This window comes from Portunus trituberculatus, chromosome 17, assembly GCF_017591435.1.
Source record: "Portunus trituberculatus isolate SZX2019 chromosome 17, ASM1759143v1, whole genome shotgun sequence".
In the NCBI taxonomy this organism is placed as follows: Eukaryota; Metazoa; Arthropoda; class Malacostraca; order Decapoda; family Portunidae; genus Portunus; species Portunus trituberculatus.
In genome coordinates, this window is record NC_059271.1 from 30,301,662 (window position 1) to 30,323,077 (window position 21,416).

The window sequence follows — 21,416 nt, forward strand, 5'->3', positions numbered from 1 at the left end:
TTTTACCTCTTGCATAAACACACACACACACACACACACACACACACACACACATATTTTACTCAACAAATCATCTGATGAATAAAATGTAGTTTCTTTTGATATTACTTTATTTATACAGTGCAGTTATAAAACACATAAACACGTTTTGACCTTCACAAACAAGGATGACTATTATCTAGACATAAATATCATAATTATCACATTTATTTTGTTGAACTTCGTACTCAAAATGAAGCACTTGCCTAACTTAAGAGATCTGTAATAACCAAAAACGCACTCGACCCTCAGTCTGCCTTGTCAGTCAGCCTTGTCAATCAGTTTTGGTGCCTCACACCACGCCACACCGACCACACCACATCCACCAAACAGAGTTGTTGTGTCAGCATCAAACACTTACGACAAGACATCACCTGTCCAATTTTAAATCAAGACCGTGATTACATAAAGTACGAGAATAATGTAATGGCGAAATAGTTAATGAGGTGGTGATTGCGAATATAAGATCTACATGCACATCGCCGCAGCTCTGTTAATTAAAAAGGGTTGCGGAGTGTTAGTAAGACCTCGTCACAAGATTCTCTCACCCTCCACGTCGCTTGAAGACTCCTCTTCGATCACCTGCGAGATGAGTTGCCCCAAGGCGCCCGTGCTAACGATGGATATTTCCCTGGGCTTCAAGTCACTGACGTACCTCTCATCAGCCAAGGGTCGTCCTCCGTTGGGTCTCCAGTCTTCAGCCTCGTTCTGCACCTCCGTGATCTCAGTCTGTCCAGATCTCTCAGAATTATTATCCCTCTGATTTTGCGAGTTAGTTTCAATGATGATAGAAGCGGCCATGGCTGCAGACCCGATGACAGCACTCGACGCTCTCATCCTTCGCCTTCGCTCTTCAGGATTTTGTCTGAAAAATAATATTACTACGTTATAGTTGCCTTAGTCTAAGCTATTCTAGAAGCTCCTCTCCTGCTTTCCCCCATTTCGGCCAGGCAGCTGATTGATGCAGTACGCTCATGATTCTTTTTGCCAGTTCAGTTCCTTACTATATCAATAAGCCTTCTCATTAATTTAATTTTGAAGGTATTAATGAAAGGAAAATAGTGATATCAACATAATATTCTTTCGGAAAATCTTGGAAGAAAATCGGCATGTATTGAATTTATATATAAAAGCATTCATATGAAAGTTGGCACGCCCCGCTAAAGGCCTCGCCACTATCGAAACGTGTATAGATTTGTTAATGTCAGTTAAGTGTTTCTTTTTCTTTCCTCACATTTTCTGAAGAGTTGATTTTTTCTTATTAATATTATTTTAGTATCGACGTCTTCAAAATTTTACTCATAGAAATAATAACTGATGATGTGTGTGAAAATGCTTTGAATTAACCTCTTCAGTACCATGACGCGTATCCATATTCATTCTGGTTACTATTTGGTGATTTTCTACAGCTTCAGAAGCTCATGGAGAGATTAAACAGTGAAGACTGTGGCCATTAAACTTCTGCCCTCCATAGACCCTTCCCAATGTCAATAAAATAATCTTATCACACCCAAAATTCGAGGTGAAAATGCGCCACAGTACTGAAAGGATTAAGAAGACTTATGGAAGACGGAAGATTTAAAGGCATGCAGAGGACGGAAGATCTTAATGAATGCAGAGGACGGAAGATTTAAATGAATGCAGAGGACGGAAGGTCTTCATGAATGCACCAATCCACTGGAAGGAAGAAAGCAAAGAATGTGGCTTCATGTCGTCCAGTGGTAGGCGTGAGATTGAAAGTCTGTATCGGCTCCCACTTTTGTATGTATTTCCTGTTACTTTTTTTTTTTTCTCTCTCTCTCTATTCTTGATGGAACTTGTTTTACTTTTTTTTGTTAGATTTTTTGTCCAGATTTTGATCATATATCGATTTCTTCTTTTTATATTTTTTTCCACTGGTAATGATTTTAAACACTAATATATTTGCTTGTAGATCCCTTTACCACCTTACATCTCTCTCTCTCTCTCTCTCTCTCTCTCTCTCTCTCTCTCTCTCTCTCTCTCTCTCTCTCTCTCTCTCTCTCTCTCTCTCTCTCTCTCTCTCTCTCTCTCTCTCTCTCTCGTATCTATTTACCTATCTATCTATCCATCTGTCTATTTATCTATCTCTAGCGTCATGCCCCACACGCTACTCACCTTGACATTGCCATCACATCGCTGTACACATTGGAAGTGGACCGTATGGACCAGACATAGTGCTGGCGGCCCAAACCAGGCGTTAGCACGAAGGCAGACTGTTCCGGGATGAAGAGGAAGGAAAAAAGTAATGTTAGAAAAAAAAAAAAAAAAAAAAAAGTATTGTATGTTTTGATGTATATCCTGCTAGAAACAAAATAGAGATGAATCTGATGCTTGTATTGGTGGTGGTGGCGACAGCTTAACCCCCGTCGGTACCATGACGCGTTTCCATATTCATTCTGCTTACTGTTTGGTGTTTTTCTATAGCTTCAGAAACTTTTGTGGGGAAATAAGAATAGTGAAGACTGGTTATTAATCTTCTGACCTTCATAGACCCTTCCTAATATCAATAAAATTGTCTAATCGTACACAAATCTCAAGGTAAAAATGTGTCCCAGTATTGAAGGGATTAATTAACTTCATTACCTTACGTTGATAGAGGCAGGGGAAGGTGACACGGAGGGCGCGGCGAAAGGTTTGGTGCATGAGGGCATAGATGATCGGGTTGACCGCCACGTTAGTGTACATCATGTAGTGGCACAATGTGTACAGAATGTCGTAACTCTGCAACGAAGAGAAGCAAAGGCGATGAGTTGCTGAGGGGGTTGATGTTGGTGACGGTACAGTTCTTGCAAAGGGGAATCATATGACTTTTTCCTTCACTATATATAATGCACAATATAGAAGGAGTGAGAACCGAGTACTGGGCTGTCCAAGTCTGCATCTGTTATAAAAAGTGCATCGACCTCAATTAATGCAGTTTTCTTTATTCAGGTGAACGAACGATTAGCTGACCGACATAATGCATCCTCTCTCTCTCTCTCTCTCTCTCTCTCTCTCTCTCTCTCTCTCTCTCTCTCTCTCTCTCTCTCTCTCTCTCTCTCTCTCTCTCTCTCTCTCTCTCTCTCTCTCTCTCTCTCTCTCTCTCTCTCTCTCACACACACACACACACACACACACACACACACACACACACACACACACACACACACACACACACACACACACACACACACACTCTCTCTCTCTCTCTCTCTCTCTCTCTCTCTCTCTCTCTCTCTCTCTCTCTCTCTCTCTCTCTCTCTCTGCCTGCCGTAATCTTAGACATCCAATATACAAAGGATGTCATTGGCTTCTGTAGTATGGAGTGCATAGCTCACCTTTTGCGCTTCTGGGCTCTTAATTTGGCCGTCCTCGCCAAAAAACATCGAATTGCCGCAGATTTTTATTATTTGGAACGGCAGCCAAAAGAGTGTGAAGGCAATGACGATGATGAACATCATGATCACTACTCGTCGCTTCATAAGTGTGATGGAGGGATGTTCTGTAGGGGGAATATACGTATCCTCGCTAATCAAGTCTCCCGATGACAGGAACATCCAAATATCGTAACATGTCTTTACGAAGAAAACTTCTACGGCATAACAATGCTATATGAATTTACCGTATCGAGTATGAGAGTTTATTGATTTACTTATAAGTCAGAATGAAGTATTTAGACATAAAACTACAAAAAGAATTCAATATGCAAGATACCAGAAAAGAATAATGACAACTAACATTATATCAAATAATTATTGTGAGAAATGAGACTGTATGAATATGTCGAATAACTTATTCACCTAATCTATCAGGATAGGCGCTACTCACCACTATTTGTACGACTCCTGAATTCTGAGCTCCTGAAGTAAACAAGGATGGTGGTGTAGCAGCCGAGCATGATGAGGAGAGGCAGCCACGTCAGGCCGATCATGCTGACCATCCACCAGACTTGAATTTTTTGTGCATCCTCACCACACGTTACTTCAGTAAGGTCTTGCCATTCGTGGACCTGCAACAAACCTCATGTCAGACTTTGCAGTGGATTTTCAATGCTATTTTCCCCCTGACTTTGCCATAACCTTCCAGAAAACCTCTCTTCTAACAATATACAGCAAAATATAAACCCACCGTATAGATTCTGTAGATGCCAAAAGGCACAGCAAGTATAGCTGATACGATCCAAATAATGACGATGATGACGAAACACTGCCACATCTTCAGATGAGTGTGGAAGGGCCGGATGACGCCTATCATACGATCAAAGCTGATGGTAGCCAGTGATGTCACACTCACCAACATCACCAGCACTGGGAGAGTATATGCAATTTAGGTAAAAAAGCTTATTTATCATACTAATCATATCTTTCCCGAAAATACCATGAGACTAGCAACTTATGTAACATTGCAACACCTTCTTAAAAGAAACTCTTAGTGTGTCAAGTGAATGTGAATATCAAAACCATCACATTTTTTTATGAGAGAAGCAGGACTTCTTTCAAAAATCATGCATACAGAGGAGTGGAAAAAAAAAAAAAAACGTGCCATAGACATCCTATTGTAGATATAATACTCATGGAAATTAAATTGTACATGTATTGCGTATTTATAAAAGGTAGAACATGAGCAGAGCAGTCACTAGAAAATCAGTTTGAATTTATCAAGCCATGTTTATCTGCGAAAAATGTTGACATCTTTAAGTGTGGAGTCTCTGATAGCGAAACAATCGTCTTTCACCTATAAAAAAATAAAATAAATAATAATGATAATAACAATAATAATAATAATGATAATAATAAATAAAGATAAGCAAATGTTTACGTAGAGATAAGATAATTGTTATAGCGATGTGGGTTGGTTGAGTTCCATCCTTTTCATTTAAATCTTTTGTGTTACGCGACCTTCCTTTAATTGTATTAACTTTTAATGGTCAAAGAGACTCACTTGCTACTCACTTTGTATATAACCTTCCAGGTGACACCATGCCTTCCCAAGCACCCAAAAGAAGGCCGTGTCTCGTATGGTGAAGGGGATCGGACCTGCCAGGGCGGTGATCAGGTCCGCCACTGACATATTCAAGATGAAGCAGTTAATGGAATGGCGTAGTAGAATGCGGTTTTTGGCCAAGATGATGATGATGGTCAGGTTCCCGAACACAGCCAGAAGCATAATTATCGAGGCGTAGGTCCATCGCAGCGCCAGTTCCCATTGTTCGGGGTGCGTAATGTTCACTCTGTCCGTAAAGTTGTAATCACCAAAACAAATAACATTCCCGGATGACATTTGACAACACGTATCGTTGCAGTTCAGCGTTCCTTCTCCTAAACTAGCCATTTCTTCATCAGGTATAAACACACTTGAGACTTAAAAGTTAGTAAAAGAAATCGAAAACTTGGTGTTTATCATCTAGTATTTCCATAGCACTTTATTATTTTCTGGTTACGTGTTAACAGTTTGGGAATGGGCACACAAAGCTGCCATGGTGGATTAGTAATTATCTCCGCCTTTCATCCTTAACCCGCCGTTGGTCAGCTTAATGCGTATATCTCATGAAGGTTTTTCTTTTTCATATATTAGACTTTTGCATCATGGCACCATTCATAAATATCACAAATATGGTAAAGTTTTCCTCGAAGATAATTCTTGCGTGGGTGGACGGCGGCTCTTGGCGGTGGGAGGGATCGGTCACAGCAGGAGTTCCTGCCACACTGCTCCTCATCGCCGTACTGTCTTGTCATCAGCCACTGGGTCTTATCATTCAAGGCTCTCCAAGATGGTCAGCGTGTCTCACCCTCATCTCTTCCTTAGAAGTGATTGAATTTTAAAACACGAGATACATAACCGGAAATAGCGATGACTTAAGCTTCTCTGGTGTGATCACAAAGCACAATTGAGTTGAAATAGTTGCACTCAATATCTCGAAGATGATGGGGTTCATTAAGATAGGAGACACTGATATGATGTATATCAGTGTAATCACTATCAGCAGTTCTTAACCAACCACCCTCTACACCTCCTCTCGTAAGTGACTCTCCCATTCTTCCCAAGCGTTTTTTTGTAGGCCAGTGACATAATTGGATCATGGACGTGACAAAGACTATTTATCATACTACTTTGATAAGTTAATTTTGCAATGCAGAAAGGAAAAAAGATGAAGCAGTATACTAATGCACATTTGTGGTATTAAACAACAAATTAACAATCGTAGAACTTTCGCTGATTGAAATAAAAATAAAAAAGTTACAAGAGGTTTTACAATTTATGTCGTACATCAGAAAAATGTAATTGAAATATATGTAAGAATGTACACACGATAGATTTACATTTTCTTTGTTTTTGTGCGTCTTTTGATGAGATATTTCTTATCTGATAAACGGAAGATCACTGGATAATAATTATCATCAAGCAGGAAGGGATATCTCCATCTTTAAGTGTCTAATCTCACGGTGCCAGGTGGCGGCGACCTGGTTTACAAGACGCTCAAAGATCTTTAAGACTGTTTTATGGGTATTTTCAATAGTTATGTATAATGACGATAGGATAGTGATGGTGCTTACTTTCTACGATTATAAAAAGGTTACATGGATTTAGCAGCCATCAAACAGCTAATATACAAAACAAGACAAAGAAACTAAAGTTCATGATAGTTTGACAAAGAGATGCCACATTTTTGTATAATAGAGCGGTGACCGCACAGGATCGCTGAACAAATGAGCGAAGATTCCAAGTGTACTGTACGTGAGTCAAGTCACATACGAGCACGTCACCACTGACTCCCCGAAATGAGAACTGCACCGTCACTATTTCAGTTTTATCGTGTGGGTGGGGCATGCATATAATTTAACTGAATTTCACATGCACGTATTGTTGGTTTATATTTTTTTTTTTCCATCCAACAGAAGTTATGAAACTTATGCAACCTAGAATTGGAAAATTGTGTTATCATATGATGTGTTTCTTTGCGATCATCCTCTTAGTTCCGAAAATATAAGAGAGCGAATAACTTTAGTCTAGGAGTATACGGCGTGATGCAGTACACTCCTGTTGTTGAAAGAAAACTGGAAAAAAAAATAACGACTAGCTAACACTAAATCCTGCAACTAAGGGAGCGAAAATTTCGTGGCCTTGGCTTTTTATGTAGTCATTCATGATTCATTGCGAGTCAGCACACACACACACACACACACACACACACACACACACACACACACACACGGTAAAGCCGAACACAACTAGGTTTCAACCCTCCTGTACAGAATGACATAATGGTAACCTCCGCCGTCAGTGTGACCTCGTGATAAGGAGAGTGTATCAGGGAGTAGGTGTCCTTCCGCTGATACATGACTCAAGAAATGCTGCTGTAAACACACACATACGCTATACACACAAACAATAACCAGTTCATAACGATCACGTCAGGATATTGTTTGAGATAATGTGATTTTGCCCCCTCTTGTCTACCTGCCTATCAGTTTGTCTGTGAGCTGGGCATACAAAGTTCATAACTGAGTATCTCTTCGCATTGACACCCGGAGAGACATTATACAGTACATGCTTTGTGTTCACGTCCATACGCGTGCATTTAAACGTGGGTAGAAGTTGATACGGTGACAGGTGCTATTTAGTGTTTTTTTAGCGTCATTTTGTTAGCCTTATAGGTTTGTAACTTTTAGAATGATAGTGGAAGTAGTAGTAGCAGTAGTAGTAGTAGTAGTAGTAGTAGTAGTAGTAATAGCAGTGCGTAGTAATAGAAGAAAAAAAGAAAACTAGTAGGATCAGTAGTAGTGGTAGTAGTAGTAGTAGTAGTAGTAGTAGTAGTGTAAGAAATGACTTGTATACACAGTGAAGTGTATGATCGATGTAGCTAAACATTCTCTCTCTCTCTCTCTCTCTCTCTCTCTCTCTCTCTCTCTCTCTCTCTCTCTCTCTGCATCATGTTGCGTAACAGGTGTTTAACTTACCAATCCAGTCATAACGTTAATGTTTTATCTCCGGCACACTCCTCGCCCCAATCCAATCCATCCCCCTCATTGACACAGGACCAACACACAATACGCCACGGACCCCATGCTGAGCTCTCTTATCTTGATCTTTTGATAATTCTCTTCGCCTCTTCTGTACTATCGTCTCACAGCTCAAAGCATTCAGAATTTAGTCGTTTTTATGTTTGTGCGCTATTTACGAATATAGGGTTTCTATCGCATTTCTTCATTGATGAGTTTAGAGAAATTAATTCCCTTTGTTAGAAGTGTCAGTCACTGCCTCTTAAATACGTAGCTGCGGATTCTGTCTCCTTATGGTGAGCGTGCACTTGTCACGTGAGTCAGTTAGATTGTGAAACTTGGCTATGCTCCATATTTTCCTTACTTATCAGATTTCGGAAATCCCACGATGATGTGCAGTGCTCATCTTTCCACATGACTATAAGGTTATCGCATTCCTTGTTCCGGCCTCGAAATATTTCAATCACATTCATGTTCTGAAGAACCCATTGGCATGATACCCTTCAATACTAGAGATTTGTAAAAAAAAAAAAAAACATGATCTTTGAAGTACAAGTATCGGCTACAGAATTGTAATACTGATATTTATTACTGATTAATGGTTTTTTTTTTTTGTCTCATCTGACTCAGTAGATAGTGTTTATGGATGAAAGATAAGATTTGACCCTTTTTAATTCAGCTATCCATGATGAAGCTCGCAGGTTTGTCTTACTGTGGCGGCGAGTGACAGGAAAGGTAAAGAGTGTTAACGTTACTCAAAAGTTCTTAAAATGATAAACGGACAAGGAAAAAATCTTCAAAAAGGACAAACAGAATAAGCAAATAGATAAATTAATAAAAAGCATTTTGTTGAAATAGACTGTACAGTTATTATGAAAAAACAGGAAAAAGGAAGGAAAACTCTAGATACAGACTTGGAGTGCTGGAACTGCAATTAAACAGGAACAATGAGGGCGGAAGTCGAAACAGCAATCAGACACTTGGTGCAAATAAGTCATGAATCAAAGAAACAGTAAGTCAATGAATTCGAAAATGTTATAACATAATCTTTTATTCATATCAAACTGAAATGTTGTAAATAGCACTCTCTGAGTACTTGATAGAAGATAAAGAAATAAGTAAATTTTCTGTAAGGTTTAAGACACCAAGATCAAGCTCTATTATTATTCAAACTGAATAAGCGACCTCGCTGAAGCTTTCTTTAGCAATACACCATTGGACAATGCGGTGAGACTTATTAGTCACTGTCTTACAAGATCCCCTGAGAACATGTGACCACGTTATTGAAAACACAAGTGAAATACATAGTGATTATCTGTTGAAACTGTGAAGAGATTAGTTACCTTATTCTGACCCACTTCAACGCCATTGTGATCCCAAAGTCATTTCCACAATGAACAGTTGACTGTTCAGTTATTGCCTTGCTATTGTGACATCATAACATTCGAACTTCGAAGGTAGGGTATCGAATGGCTCATACATATGAAGCTTCGAATACCAAGCGGGAGGGACCGACACAATTAAAGTATTGTTATACTGTGTGCTGCATACGAGTGTTCCCATATGTCTGGCAAATAACCAGAAGTAGAAGTGAGCAAGTTACTGTAATTTTTCGTGTATGCAGTTAAGTGTAAATTTCAATGACGTGTTTGGTCTCCTTACACTTTGGTTGACATTAGTAAAAAATAAATACTCTACATAATGAGAGATGTGTAAAACATTGCAACGGGAACAACTAATAATGACATTTATCAAAACTGAACAACAACCATTTGGAAATCCGTTTTGAACCGAGAGGGACACACGAACGTAATGACGCCACGCGGCCCTTGGTGGTGTCACCAGCCGGTATATTCCTCCGTTTGCCGCGAATGACCTTGATCGCATCGCCTTCCAAGCCGTGTGTCTATGTCTGTGTGTGGAAGTGAAGACAAGACAGGTCATGAAACTTTTTGTAAGCAGTCATTAATCTTTCCCGTACAGACTGCATCTTTTGGTCAGTGAATAGTTTTCATTCTAGTTATGCGAGGTTAGAGATTAGAGAACAACATGCTGGGTTGGGCTGGCCATAGCTAAAGGATAGTGAGTCGGTGAATCTAGTTCATCAAAGCGGCCACCAAAGATAACTGACTCAAGGAGATAAAAGAAACACAAGGTTAGAGTTACGTATCTTCAATTTAAGTAAATGGGTAGAAAAGGAATAATACGCTTATAGCTGACATGTGCAGTTGTGCACACATAGACAACTACAAAGTTTCTCTCTCTCTCTCTCTCTCTCTCTCTCTCTCTCTCTCTCTCTCTCTCTCTCTCTCTCTCTCTCTCTCTCTCTCTCTCTCTCTCTGACTATATATATATATATATATATATATATATATATATATATATATATATATATATATATATATATATATATATATATATATATATATATATATATATATATATATATATATATATATATATATATATATATATATATATATATATATATATATATATATATATATCGATAAAAAAAAATTAGGGCATGGTGAAGTCGGCTCACTGCAGGGGAGAGACAACACTTGGCAGGAGCAGCTTGCTATGACCTGAGGCTACCAAGGGTGCCAATGTTTCGCCTAGAAAGATAGAGAAAATTGATTGTGGTAAGTTTGTGCCTAGAATTCATACTCATATATATATATATATATATATATATATATATATATATATATATATATATATATATATATATATATATATATATATATATATATATTTACTTATATTGAAAGATATCCACAATACAATATTTTTACCTTCGGGCAAAGTGGCAGAAACTTCAGCGAGTGAAAGACAGCCATCAGGAGTTGGATGTTGCCACAGGACCGCTGCCATTCCCCTGGACCCCAGCACAGAGCTCCAAGCACCCACTACCATCGACCCCTCTGCTTGTCGTACTGCTTCACACGCCTGGACATACGCTAGCAATGCCTTGGACCACACCGCTGGTGTCCCATGCAGCTGCATTGTTTGAAGCTCGTAAACACCTAATGTGATATTTTAAAAAGATGGATAAATTATTATATAGAGATAAATATATATATAGTAGGAAACAACTTTTTTTAGTTTGACCATTTGCATTCTGTTCCTTCATTCTTTATGCTTACCATTATTTGATGGAAGACTTATTTTGCGTCCAGGAATCATCGTCAAGAGAACATTGTCCTGGCACGGAATCATGGTCAAAATATGAGAGAAGTAGCGTTTTATCCATTCAGAATCAGCCGCCAGTCTTGCCCTTACACCTGCTCGCTCGCTCAAACTGCCTGCAGAGTTCAAAGCACAGTGGGTGTGTTAAAGGAGTCAGTTTTGGGCATTGTCGCATACCGAAGATGCTATAATGAATTCTATTATTATTATTGTTGTTGTTATTATATAATTGTTATTATTATTGTTATTATTATTATTATTATTATTATTATTATTATTATTATTATCATTATTATTATTATTATTATTATTATTATTATTATTATTATTATTATTATTATTATTAGCATTATTACTGTTATCATTATTGCCATTAATAATAGTAGTAGCAGTAGTAGTAGTAGTAGTAGTAGTAGTAATAGTAGTAGTAGAAGTAGTAGTAGTAGTAGTAGTAGCAGCAGTAGTAGTAGTAGTAGTAGTATAATTGTTGTTGGATCATCATCATTATTATCATTACATTTGTCTAAGAGAAATTAACTTGCAAAATCTACTCCACCTTTATTAATTCGACCTACCGTATTCCCAGATGTGCACTACTTGATTCAGGCCGCCGATCTCTGAAGTCCAATAGCCGAAGAGTTTAGAATGCGCAGTGCGGAGATGGAACTCTTTGGCAGTGAGGTCTAAAAATTCTCGCATCTGTGTTAGAAATAAGCATCATTACTGTTTCATGAAGTGCGTGGTTAATGTACATCAGATAAAACGGAAAACCCTCCAAAGACAACGAGTGTAAAAGATATCATATTGCTTTCCTCATTTAGCGTCTCTCACCTTATCAGGATAGACAGTGTATGTCCTCAGCTCGTACACAGGCGGTCTTGTCTCACTTCCATCCCCTTGGCGCTGCTGATCTGCGGCTCCTATCTATAACAAGAAAACGTGATAAGGACGGATCAACGAATAAATATATACGGAGATAACAAACGAGTAAAAATTCCCACGTTTGAATATCATGAATGATAAAACAAGAAATTCCTTGTAGCTTTCAGAATGATAAAAAAAAAATAAGTGTCTCGAGCTTTAAACTTTGTCAGCCAAAAATAGATAATATAAAGGAAAAAAAATCTCTTCAAGCCTTAAATATCGCAAATAATGATGGCAGCCTGTTTTCAGTTAGGAACTTCACCATTTACAAATATTTCACCAAACCTTGTAAAACTTTGTATACCCTTGACAGGATACATTCGTAGTGACACGAACGTAAACTTTAGGCGAGGCAAATTAAGTATTAGGCTGAGAATGCGATTGAAAAGTGGCCGAATGTAAGATTATGAAGTTGAAACAACCTAAAAAAAAATCTGTCAGAAAGCCAAACATTGAGGAAAGCTATACATGCACTTACGTTCTGTAATGGTAGAGCGTTAAAGTTATTAACATTGTCATTATCGTTGTCGTTGTTGCTATTGTTGTTGTTACTCTCGTTGTTGTTGTTGTTGTTGTTGTTGATGATGATTATGATGATGTTGCTAATGTTATTGTGTAATTAAAGGAAACTGACATATAGCAGCAAATTGTTTCAAAATTAGTAAAATGGAAATAAACTATATTTTAAGTTTTGGATGGATTGTGGCTGGAAGTAGCGTATATGTATAATCCCAAACAAATAAAAGACTATTTAAATTAAAAAAATAAGAGATTATCAGGAAAACAGATAAGCTTTTGGACAGCATCACCGCTTCTGTTGTGCCACCCTGAATGTGTTCATGTGCTTTGCAACGCTCAACAGAGTTTTATCAAAAGTACTCATGATTACGATGACCAAATAAGGGGCGCTTGTAAGTCTCTGCAGATGTCTAACAACGTCAGATAGATTAATTATACTTATTACTGTGTGATCAACTTCAAGTTATGCAAGTTTCCATAATTTAAATGGAAATAATGAAATTGTACAACTTTAAGAATAGAATTATAGACGTAGATATGAATAATGAAAGAGCTTTGTATTGGGAATTGCTAATTTACTTAAATGTTAGTTTTTATTAGGTGAAGAAATGCTTTTAGCAATATTGAATAATTCATATTATCGTGCAGATTGGATAATGAAAATTTCATTTAAGTGTAGCATGAACTTGTAGGTACACGATATTAAAATGCATATGTAAGTGGTTACTTTATCCAAATTCATGAGAAACGACTCTGTGGCTAAGACTATGAGCTATGAATTGTAATGTGTGGAATTAACTAGAGTGCGAGAAAGAATGAGGAGAATAATAACGTCTAATATTGTGTGAAACAAAAACAGCAACACGTGAGCGATGCCGCTTAGTCCAGACTAAGGTGTCTACTACCTCCTCCAAGGAGGAGATAGTAGACACCTGCCGAAACAATAACTTACTCCCAGTGAGATCTAATAGCACCAGTTCAGGAGGTGCTGTGAACCTTCCATTAAAGCTAGTTGTGATCTCGTTGAATGTTTCCCTTTGTGTTTCACAACTCAAGGGGGCAGTCACAGCCTACCCTCTAAAGACAGCTCTCCTTCTTCACACAAAACTACATGCACTTACCACACATACACCCTTCACTCCAAATCAAAATTTAAAAGAAAAATGGGACCCGAAATAAACAACGCCTCGGAGTCCCCCTCTGGGGAGGGGACCAAAATGTCCCCAGGTCGGACACCTCTCCTGTTGAAGACCACAAATGCCTTGACACCTCCCTCAACTTTTTCTACATTAACTTCTGCAACATTCGCGGTCTTAGATCTAATTTTCAATCTGTGGAACACCACCTCTCCTCTACTAAACCTCATCTTCTTTTCCTCACCGAAACACAGCTGTCTGAGGCAACTGACAGTAGCCCCTTCTCTGTTCCCTCCTACTTTCTCTATTCTCATTTTCATTCCAAAGCTGGATGTTGCGTCTATGTACGCAACGACTTAACTTGCTCTCGTGCCCACGCTCTTGAGTCTTCCGAATTTTCCACCATCTGGCTACGACTTAACAGTCACTCTCAAACTAAATTCATCTGTGCTGTTTATCTCTCCCTAACTCTTCTGACTATAGTAATTTCTTCGACTACTTAACTTCTAAAGTGGAGCACATTCTGTCCCTCTACCCTTTCGCTGAGATTTCCATTCTTGGAGATTTCAATGTTCACCACCAGCTTTGGCTTTCCTCTCCTTCACTGACCACCCTGGTGAACTAGCCTTCAACTTTGCTATCCTCCATGACCTAGAGCAACTGGTGCAACACCCTACTCGTATTCCTGACCGTCTTGGAGACACGCCCAACATTCTTGATCTCTTCCTCACCTCTAACCCTTCTGCTTATGCTGTCACCCTTTCATCTCCGTTGGGCTCCTCCGATCACAATCTCATTTCTGTATCTTGTCCTATTTTTCCAATCCTCCGCAGGATCCCCAAAGCGAAGGTGCCTCTGGCGTTTTGCCTCTGCCAGTTGGGGGACCTGAGGAGGTATTATGCTGATTTTCCTGGAATGATTATTGCTTCCGTGTCAGAGACCCATCTCTTTGTGCTGAACGCATAACAGAGGTGTTAGTATCTGGCATGGAGGCGTACATTCCTCATTCTTTTCTCAACCTAAACCTTCTAAACCTTGGTTTAACTCAGCCTGTTCTCGTGCTATACATGATAGAGAGGTTGCCCACAAAAGGTACTTGAGCCTTCCATCTCCTGAATCTCATGCACTTTATATCTCTGCCCGGAATCATGCCAAGTCTGTTCTTCAACTTGCCAAACACTCTTTCATAAATAGGAAATGTCAAAATCTTTCAAACTCAAACTCTCCTCGTGACTTCTGGCATCTAGCCAAAAACATCTCAAATAACTTCACTTCTTCATCTTTCCTCCTTTATTTCATCCTGATGGCACCACTGCCATCTCTTCTGTCTCTAAAGCTGAACTCTTTTCTCAAACCTTTGCTCACAACTCCACCTTGGACGATTCTGGGCTTGTCCCTCCTCTCCTCCTCCCTCTGACTATTTCATGTCTACAATCAAAATTCTTCGTAATGATGTTTTCCATGCCCTTGCTGGCCTAAACCCTCGGAAGGCTTATGGACCTGATGGGGTCCCTCCTATTGTTCTCAAAAACTGTGCTTCTGTGCTTGCACCTTGCCTGGCCAAACTCTTCCAACTTTGTCTATCGACTTCTACCTTTCCTTCCTGCTGGAAGTTCGCCTACATTCAGCCTGTTCCTAAAAGGGTGACCGTTCTAACCCCTCAAACTACCGTCCTATAGCTTTAATCTCTTGCTTGTCTAAAGTTTTGAATCTATCCTGAATAGGAAGATTCTCAAACATCTGTCACTTCACAATCTTCTGTCTGATCGCCAGTATGGCTTCCGTCAAGGTCGCTCTACTGGTGATCTTCTGGCTTTCCTTACTGAGTCTTGGTCATCCTCTTTTAGAGATTTCGGTGAAACTTTTGCTGTTGCGTTAGACATATCAAAAGCTTTTGATAGAGTCTGGCATAAAGCTTTGATTTCAAAACTGCCCTCCTACGGCTTCTATCCTTCTCTCTGCAACTTTATCTCAAGTTTCCTTTCCGACCGCTCTATTGCTGCTGTGGTAGACGGCTACTGTTCTTCTCCTAAACCTATTAATAGTGGTGTTCCTCAGGGTTCTGTCCTGTCACCCACTCTCTTTCTATTATTCATTAATGACCTTCTTAACCAAACTTCTTGCCCTATCCACTCCTACGCTGATGATACCACCCTACATCTTTCCACGTTCTTTCAGAGACGTCCAACCCTTCAGGAAATCAACAGATCACGCGGGGACGCCACGGAACGCCTGACTTCCGATCTTTCTAAGATTTCCGATTGGGGCAGAGAAAATCTAGTAGTTTTCAATGCCTCAAAACTCAATTCCTCCATCTATCAACTCGACACAACCTTCCAGACAACTATCCCTCTTCTTCAATGACACTCAACTGTCTCCTCTTCCACAATGAATATCCTCGGTCTGTCCTTTGCTCATAATCTTAACTGGAAACTTCACATCTCATCTCTTGCTAAAACAGCTTCTATGAAATTAGGTGTTCTGAGGCGTCTCCGACAGTTTTTCTCGCCCCTCCAACTGCTTACTCTGTATAAGGGCCTTATCCGTCCCTGTATGGAGTACTCTTCGCATGTTTGGGGGTTCCAGTCACACAGCTTTGCTTGATAGGGTGGAATCGAAAGCTCTTCGTCTCATCAACTCCCTCCTCTGACTAACTGTCTTCAGTCTCTTTCTCACCGCCGAAATGTTGCATCCCTTTCTATATTTTATCGCTATTTTCATGGTAACTGTTCTACTGATCTTGCTAACTGCATGCCTCCCTCCTCCTGCGGCCACGCTGCACAAGGCTTTCTTCTTCCTCTCATCCCTATTCTGTCCAACTCTCTAATGCAAGAGTTAACCAGTACGCTCAATCATTCATCCCTTTCACTGGTAAACTCTGGAACTCCCTCCCTGCATCTGTATTTCCGAATTCCTACAACTTGTCTACTTTTAAGAGGGAGGTATCGAGGCATTTGCTCCCCTAATTCTGGCTGACGGTTTTGGCACTTTTTGAAGTCTGGAGAGCCAGCGCTCAAGTGGGCCTTTTTCTAACTTTTTTTTTTTTTTTTTTTTTTTTTTTTTGCCCTTGGCTCTTTCCTACGTAAAAAAAAAAAAAAAAAAAAAAAGTAGGTAGACTACGGGGACGGTAATTCATTAAGAAAGACTGAACCATGATTCACTTTCCCAGTTTCAGCCACACGACATTCTGGAGTTGGGCATCAGTAAAGTCGGGTCGACGATCTGCTAAGTATAATTCAGTGAGACAATGAGCGCGCTGTTGCTACTAAAAGTTTGCAACATTGCTCTTCTGTCTCACGGATGTATATTTGCCACCTTGGGTTTTCTTTCTTTTTTTTTCAGTGACGTCGCTGATTTGTGTTTCAGGTTCATTGCTGATGGTGCACTCGATCCCTCTCCTAGACGGACGTGTGAGAAGGATAGTGTGAACACAGCTCGGCATAATGTCATAGTAGTTATATATGTTATGAATTGATGTTCAGTGACACAACCCTGATATGGCAATAGAAGTTCTTTCCAACTATGCTATGAATTGAATTTTCCTAAGTGCTCTCAAATTTGAACTATAATAGAAATGACCTCTCTCTCTCTCTCTCTCTCTCTCTCTCTCTCTCTCTCTCTCTCTCTCTCTCTCTCTCTCTCTCTCTCTCTCTCTCTCACACACACACACACACACACACACACACACACACACACACACACACACACTGACTTCTTAACCCCCTTCAGTACCATGACACGTTTCTATATTTAGTCTGTTTGCTATTTAATTATTTTATACAACTTCAAAAAGTGAAGACTATGGCCATTAACCTTCTGAACCCCATAGACCCATCCTAATGTCAATAAAATTATCTAATCGTACACAGATATCAAGGTAAAAATGTGTCCCTGTACTGAAGGGATTAGTGACAAGTGTACATACCCTTAATAATTTTCTTAATACTGTACTTCAAAAAGAACACTCACCGTGAACCTTCTGCGGAACATATTTTGCCTGCCGTAGCTCCTGATCATGGTGTGCCTAACGTTCACAATCGCACTCATTTTGGAGAGGAAGAATTACGTACAATGGCAAGAAATCATACAGTTTAGGTGGCCGCCGTGCCAGCTTCGCCCAGCAACAGGTTACAGACTGATGAGAGAGAGAGAGAGAGAGAGAGAGAGAGAGAGAGAGAGAGAGACTATTCAAGGTCACATTGTTGACTAGTCACTCCACTCTTTACTACACTTGTTTCCAAATACCTTCTCCCTTCTCCTTACTACCGTCCCAACAGCATTTCCATTTAATTACACGTATTTTTTTACAAGTAGTACGTATTTTCTCTCTCTCTCTCTCTCTCTCTCTCTCTCTCTCTCTCTCTCTCTCTCTCTGTGTGTGTGTGTGTGTGTGTGTAATTCACTGTTTGATTCACTGTTTGATCTGCTGCAGTCTCTGACGAGACAGCCAGACGTTACCCTACGGAACGAGCTCAGAGCTCATTATTTCCGATCTTCGGATAGGCCTGAGACCAGGCACACACCACACACCGGGACAACAAGGTCACAACTCCTCGATTTACATCCCGTACCTACTCACTGCTAGGTGAACAGGGGCTACACGTGAAAGGAGACACCCAAATATCTCCACCCGGCCGGGGAATCGAATATATATATATATATATATATATATATATATATATATATATATATATATATATATATATATATATATATATATATACTGGAGAGAGAGAGAGAGAGAGAGAGAGAGAGAGAGAGAGAGAGAGAGAGAGAGAGAGAAAGTAGTCCCGGTTCTATAAGGTTGCATAAGCATGCATTGCACCCTCATTTCTATGTCTGCATGCTCAGTTGAAAAGAGGATTTTTTTTTTTCTTAGATTAATGTTGACATAACAATATGTAACACATTGATAGTGAAGCACGTATTCTATTTGCCAGTTTAGTTTCTATCAAGGTACTTTAATAAAATTCCTGCCTTTCTTCAGTAATGTCACACTGTCAACGCTGTCTGTCATGACAACTTCGCACGCGTTACTGCACGTCACTTATTAGTGTCCAGCGCACAGATACCTGCACCAGTAAGACGCTGCTAGCGGTCTGCTAGCCTATACCATGAACACAAAGTAAACAATGGATATTCGAAAGTAGTTCAAGGACAAGCACGCCAGCAAGTCAGACAAGGGTGGTGACACCGTATAGTAATTGTTTTGAGCTGTAGAGATAGAATTAGTTTGAATTTTTATGTTTTATTTTCAGGGTAAGAAACATATCTGTTGCTAAATTGTCTGACTGAGGTAGCCCAGACTAGATGTAGCATTTTCTTTGTTCTGCTACATTAATATTGGTGCAATAAAGCACTTTAGAGACACTCTAAAATGTTCTTGTTTAGCTAGTATCATTCCTCTTGAAATGACGGGAAATTTCATAATTTAGTGTTGAATAACGTGCCATCCATGCACCCCGGCCCTCTGATCATTTTTTAGAACCGGCCCAGAGAGAGAGAGAGAGAGAGAGAGAGAGAGAGAGAGAGAGAGGAGGGGGGAAGGGAGGTGGGCATAAGTTGTAGGTAGAGAGAGAGAGAGAGAGAGAGGATAAGTTGTAGAGAGGAGAGAGAGAGAGAGAGAGAGAGAGAGAGAGAGAGAGAGAGAGAGAGAGAGAGAGAGAGAGAGAGGGAGGGGGCATAAGTTGTAGGTAGATGAAAAAGTCATAACTTGAAAAATATTATTTTTTGACGGAAATGGCATAACCAATTATACCGTCAACCAACGTTGTCAGTAGGTAGTTGAAAAAAGTCATAACCTGAAAAATATTAATTTGCGACGGAAGCAGCATAGTCTATTATACCATTAATCAGGGGTCATCAATCTGGGGAAATCTTTAGGGGGTAAAAGATTACGCTGACGCTGAGTTGGTGTGCCGCTCGACTTGTGCAGGTACCAGCAGGCCAACATGTGGCAGTCGCTATGTGAACAGCAGATCTACCCAGATCCACTTATCATTCTCATCCATAAATTTGTCTAATTTTATTTTAAAGCTCGAGCCCTATTAACTGACTCGGCACTAGCAACACGATTACTGATTCCGTTCTCTTCATCAACCATTCTGTTAAAGAGAACATGAGCAAAGTTCTTAGGATGCAGTATAGCAAGGATAGAACAAGAAATAATTGATTCAATCTTAAGATATTTAGGCTTAGGGAAAAAATTTATTCCACTACCTACGCTCGATCAGTACTTTGCATTCATCAATAAATTTCTATAACCCAAGCATCTTCCTATATCTACTCCTCTTTGCTAATTCCACACTGCACTTTCCCATTTGTCTTCCTAGAATCAAACGCAGGGAGCCACAGAACCCCGTTTTTATGTGATCTTTATAAAATTTATGATTGATACAGAACAAATTAAATGTTTAATACCTCAAAAGTCCAATTCATCTATCGTTTCTGCATAATCTATATATGTGTCTTCTATATGGCACTCAACTGTCTTCCACTTCTGCGTTGAACATATTTGGTCCATTCTCCACTAATAGTTTTAAGTTGAAACTTCACATTTCGTCTCTTGATAAAAACAGCTTCTCTGAAGTTGTTCTGTTGTATTCGCCTTCCCTGTGGCTTGGCTTAATTGAGTTTGATATTTTGACACCAGAGAGGAGCTTAGAAAAAATACGATGAAGAAACAAAAACTGCGTTATAAACTTATTCGTAAATAATCCACAAGACTGCAGACAGTAGAAGAAAGAAGGAGTTTATCAAAGCAAATGAACAAAATCAACAACAGGAGCCGTTGTGAGGGCTGATCCCATGGCCATTCCTATCTAGACATGGAAGTGACGTCTGTCAACAGTCAACACGGCGGGACGTGCGGTGGCGCGGCTGCATGGTATGTGACAATGGTGTTTATCACTTGTTAGCTCTTTGATGTCTGTAGTGACTTCCTATAAGCGGCCATACTTGACAAGATCAACAAGGAACCAAAATATAATGCCACATCTATTGCCAGCATTATAAGAACGGGAAAGTGAATATACATGCTAGTTTGATGTTTAGCTCTGGTCATGAGACGGGCTTGTTCTTGTTTTCGTTGGAGATTTGATGGACAGTGTAGACCATGAGACTGGCAATGTTTCTTCTGTACAGAGCAAGCATAGAGACCTGGTGATAAACAAAAGGAAAAGGGTTTCACGATGAAAAACATTGTTTCATATATGGTTCCCATTTCCATTTTTACTCCTATTGTAGAATTCAGATTTTCACCTAGGTAGTCATAGTAACTCATTGTATGGTGTTATCACTCCATATTTCACACTACTTCACAGATTCTATTGAATCCACTTTCTCAGGGTCATCCACTTTTGACTCTTTCTATCATCTTTATATTGTGCATTTGTGCCACAACTTTATTTAACATGCCACCCAGAGTTAATTTGGTTGCCTTCATTATTTTCATTAGGCTCAGGGATTTCTGTTGGATAACGTCCAAACTCATTGCAATATGGACTTTGATTAATGTGCCTGGCATTTTTTTTCATTCCCTCCATCGTTGAATGTGTGCGTATAAGATTCCTGAGAGCTGATCTAGATGTCAATGCTTCTCTAATAA

At 39.6% G+C, this 21,416-nt stretch overlaps 2 protein-coding genes across 2 annotated transcripts; both read right to left on the reverse strand.

Annotated features, from left to right (window-relative positions):
- Positions 1-92: 92 nt before the first annotated feature.
- On the reverse strand, positions 93-5,933 carry LOC123505063 (substance-K receptor-like). Its single transcript, XM_045256091.1, has 7 exons — positions 4,992-5,933; positions 4,168-4,346; positions 3,868-4,048; positions 3,378-3,541; positions 2,644-2,781; positions 2,176-2,273; positions 93-904 (listed from the first exon to the last, which is right to left on the reverse strand). Exons 1-7 carry the CDS (start codon positions 5,368-5,370, stop codon positions 571-573), a joined length of 1,473 nt encoding a protein of 490 aa, XP_045112026.1. The 5' UTR covers positions 5,371-5,933; the 3' UTR covers positions 93-570.
- Positions 5,934-10,517: 4,584 nt separating this feature from the next.
- LOC123505062 (protein NipSnap homolog 3A-like) lies at positions 10,518-18,153 on the reverse strand. The gene is made up of 6 exons (XM_045256090.1): positions 17,780-18,153; positions 12,063-12,155; positions 11,807-11,930; positions 11,189-11,347; positions 10,838-11,068; positions 10,518-10,657 (listed from the first exon to the last, which is right to left on the reverse strand). Exons 1-6 carry the CDS (start codon positions 17,855-17,857, stop codon positions 10,581-10,583), a joined length of 762 nt encoding a protein of 253 aa, XP_045112025.1. The 5' UTR covers positions 17,858-18,153; the 3' UTR covers positions 10,518-10,580.
- Positions 18,154-21,416: the final 3,263 nt, after the last annotated feature.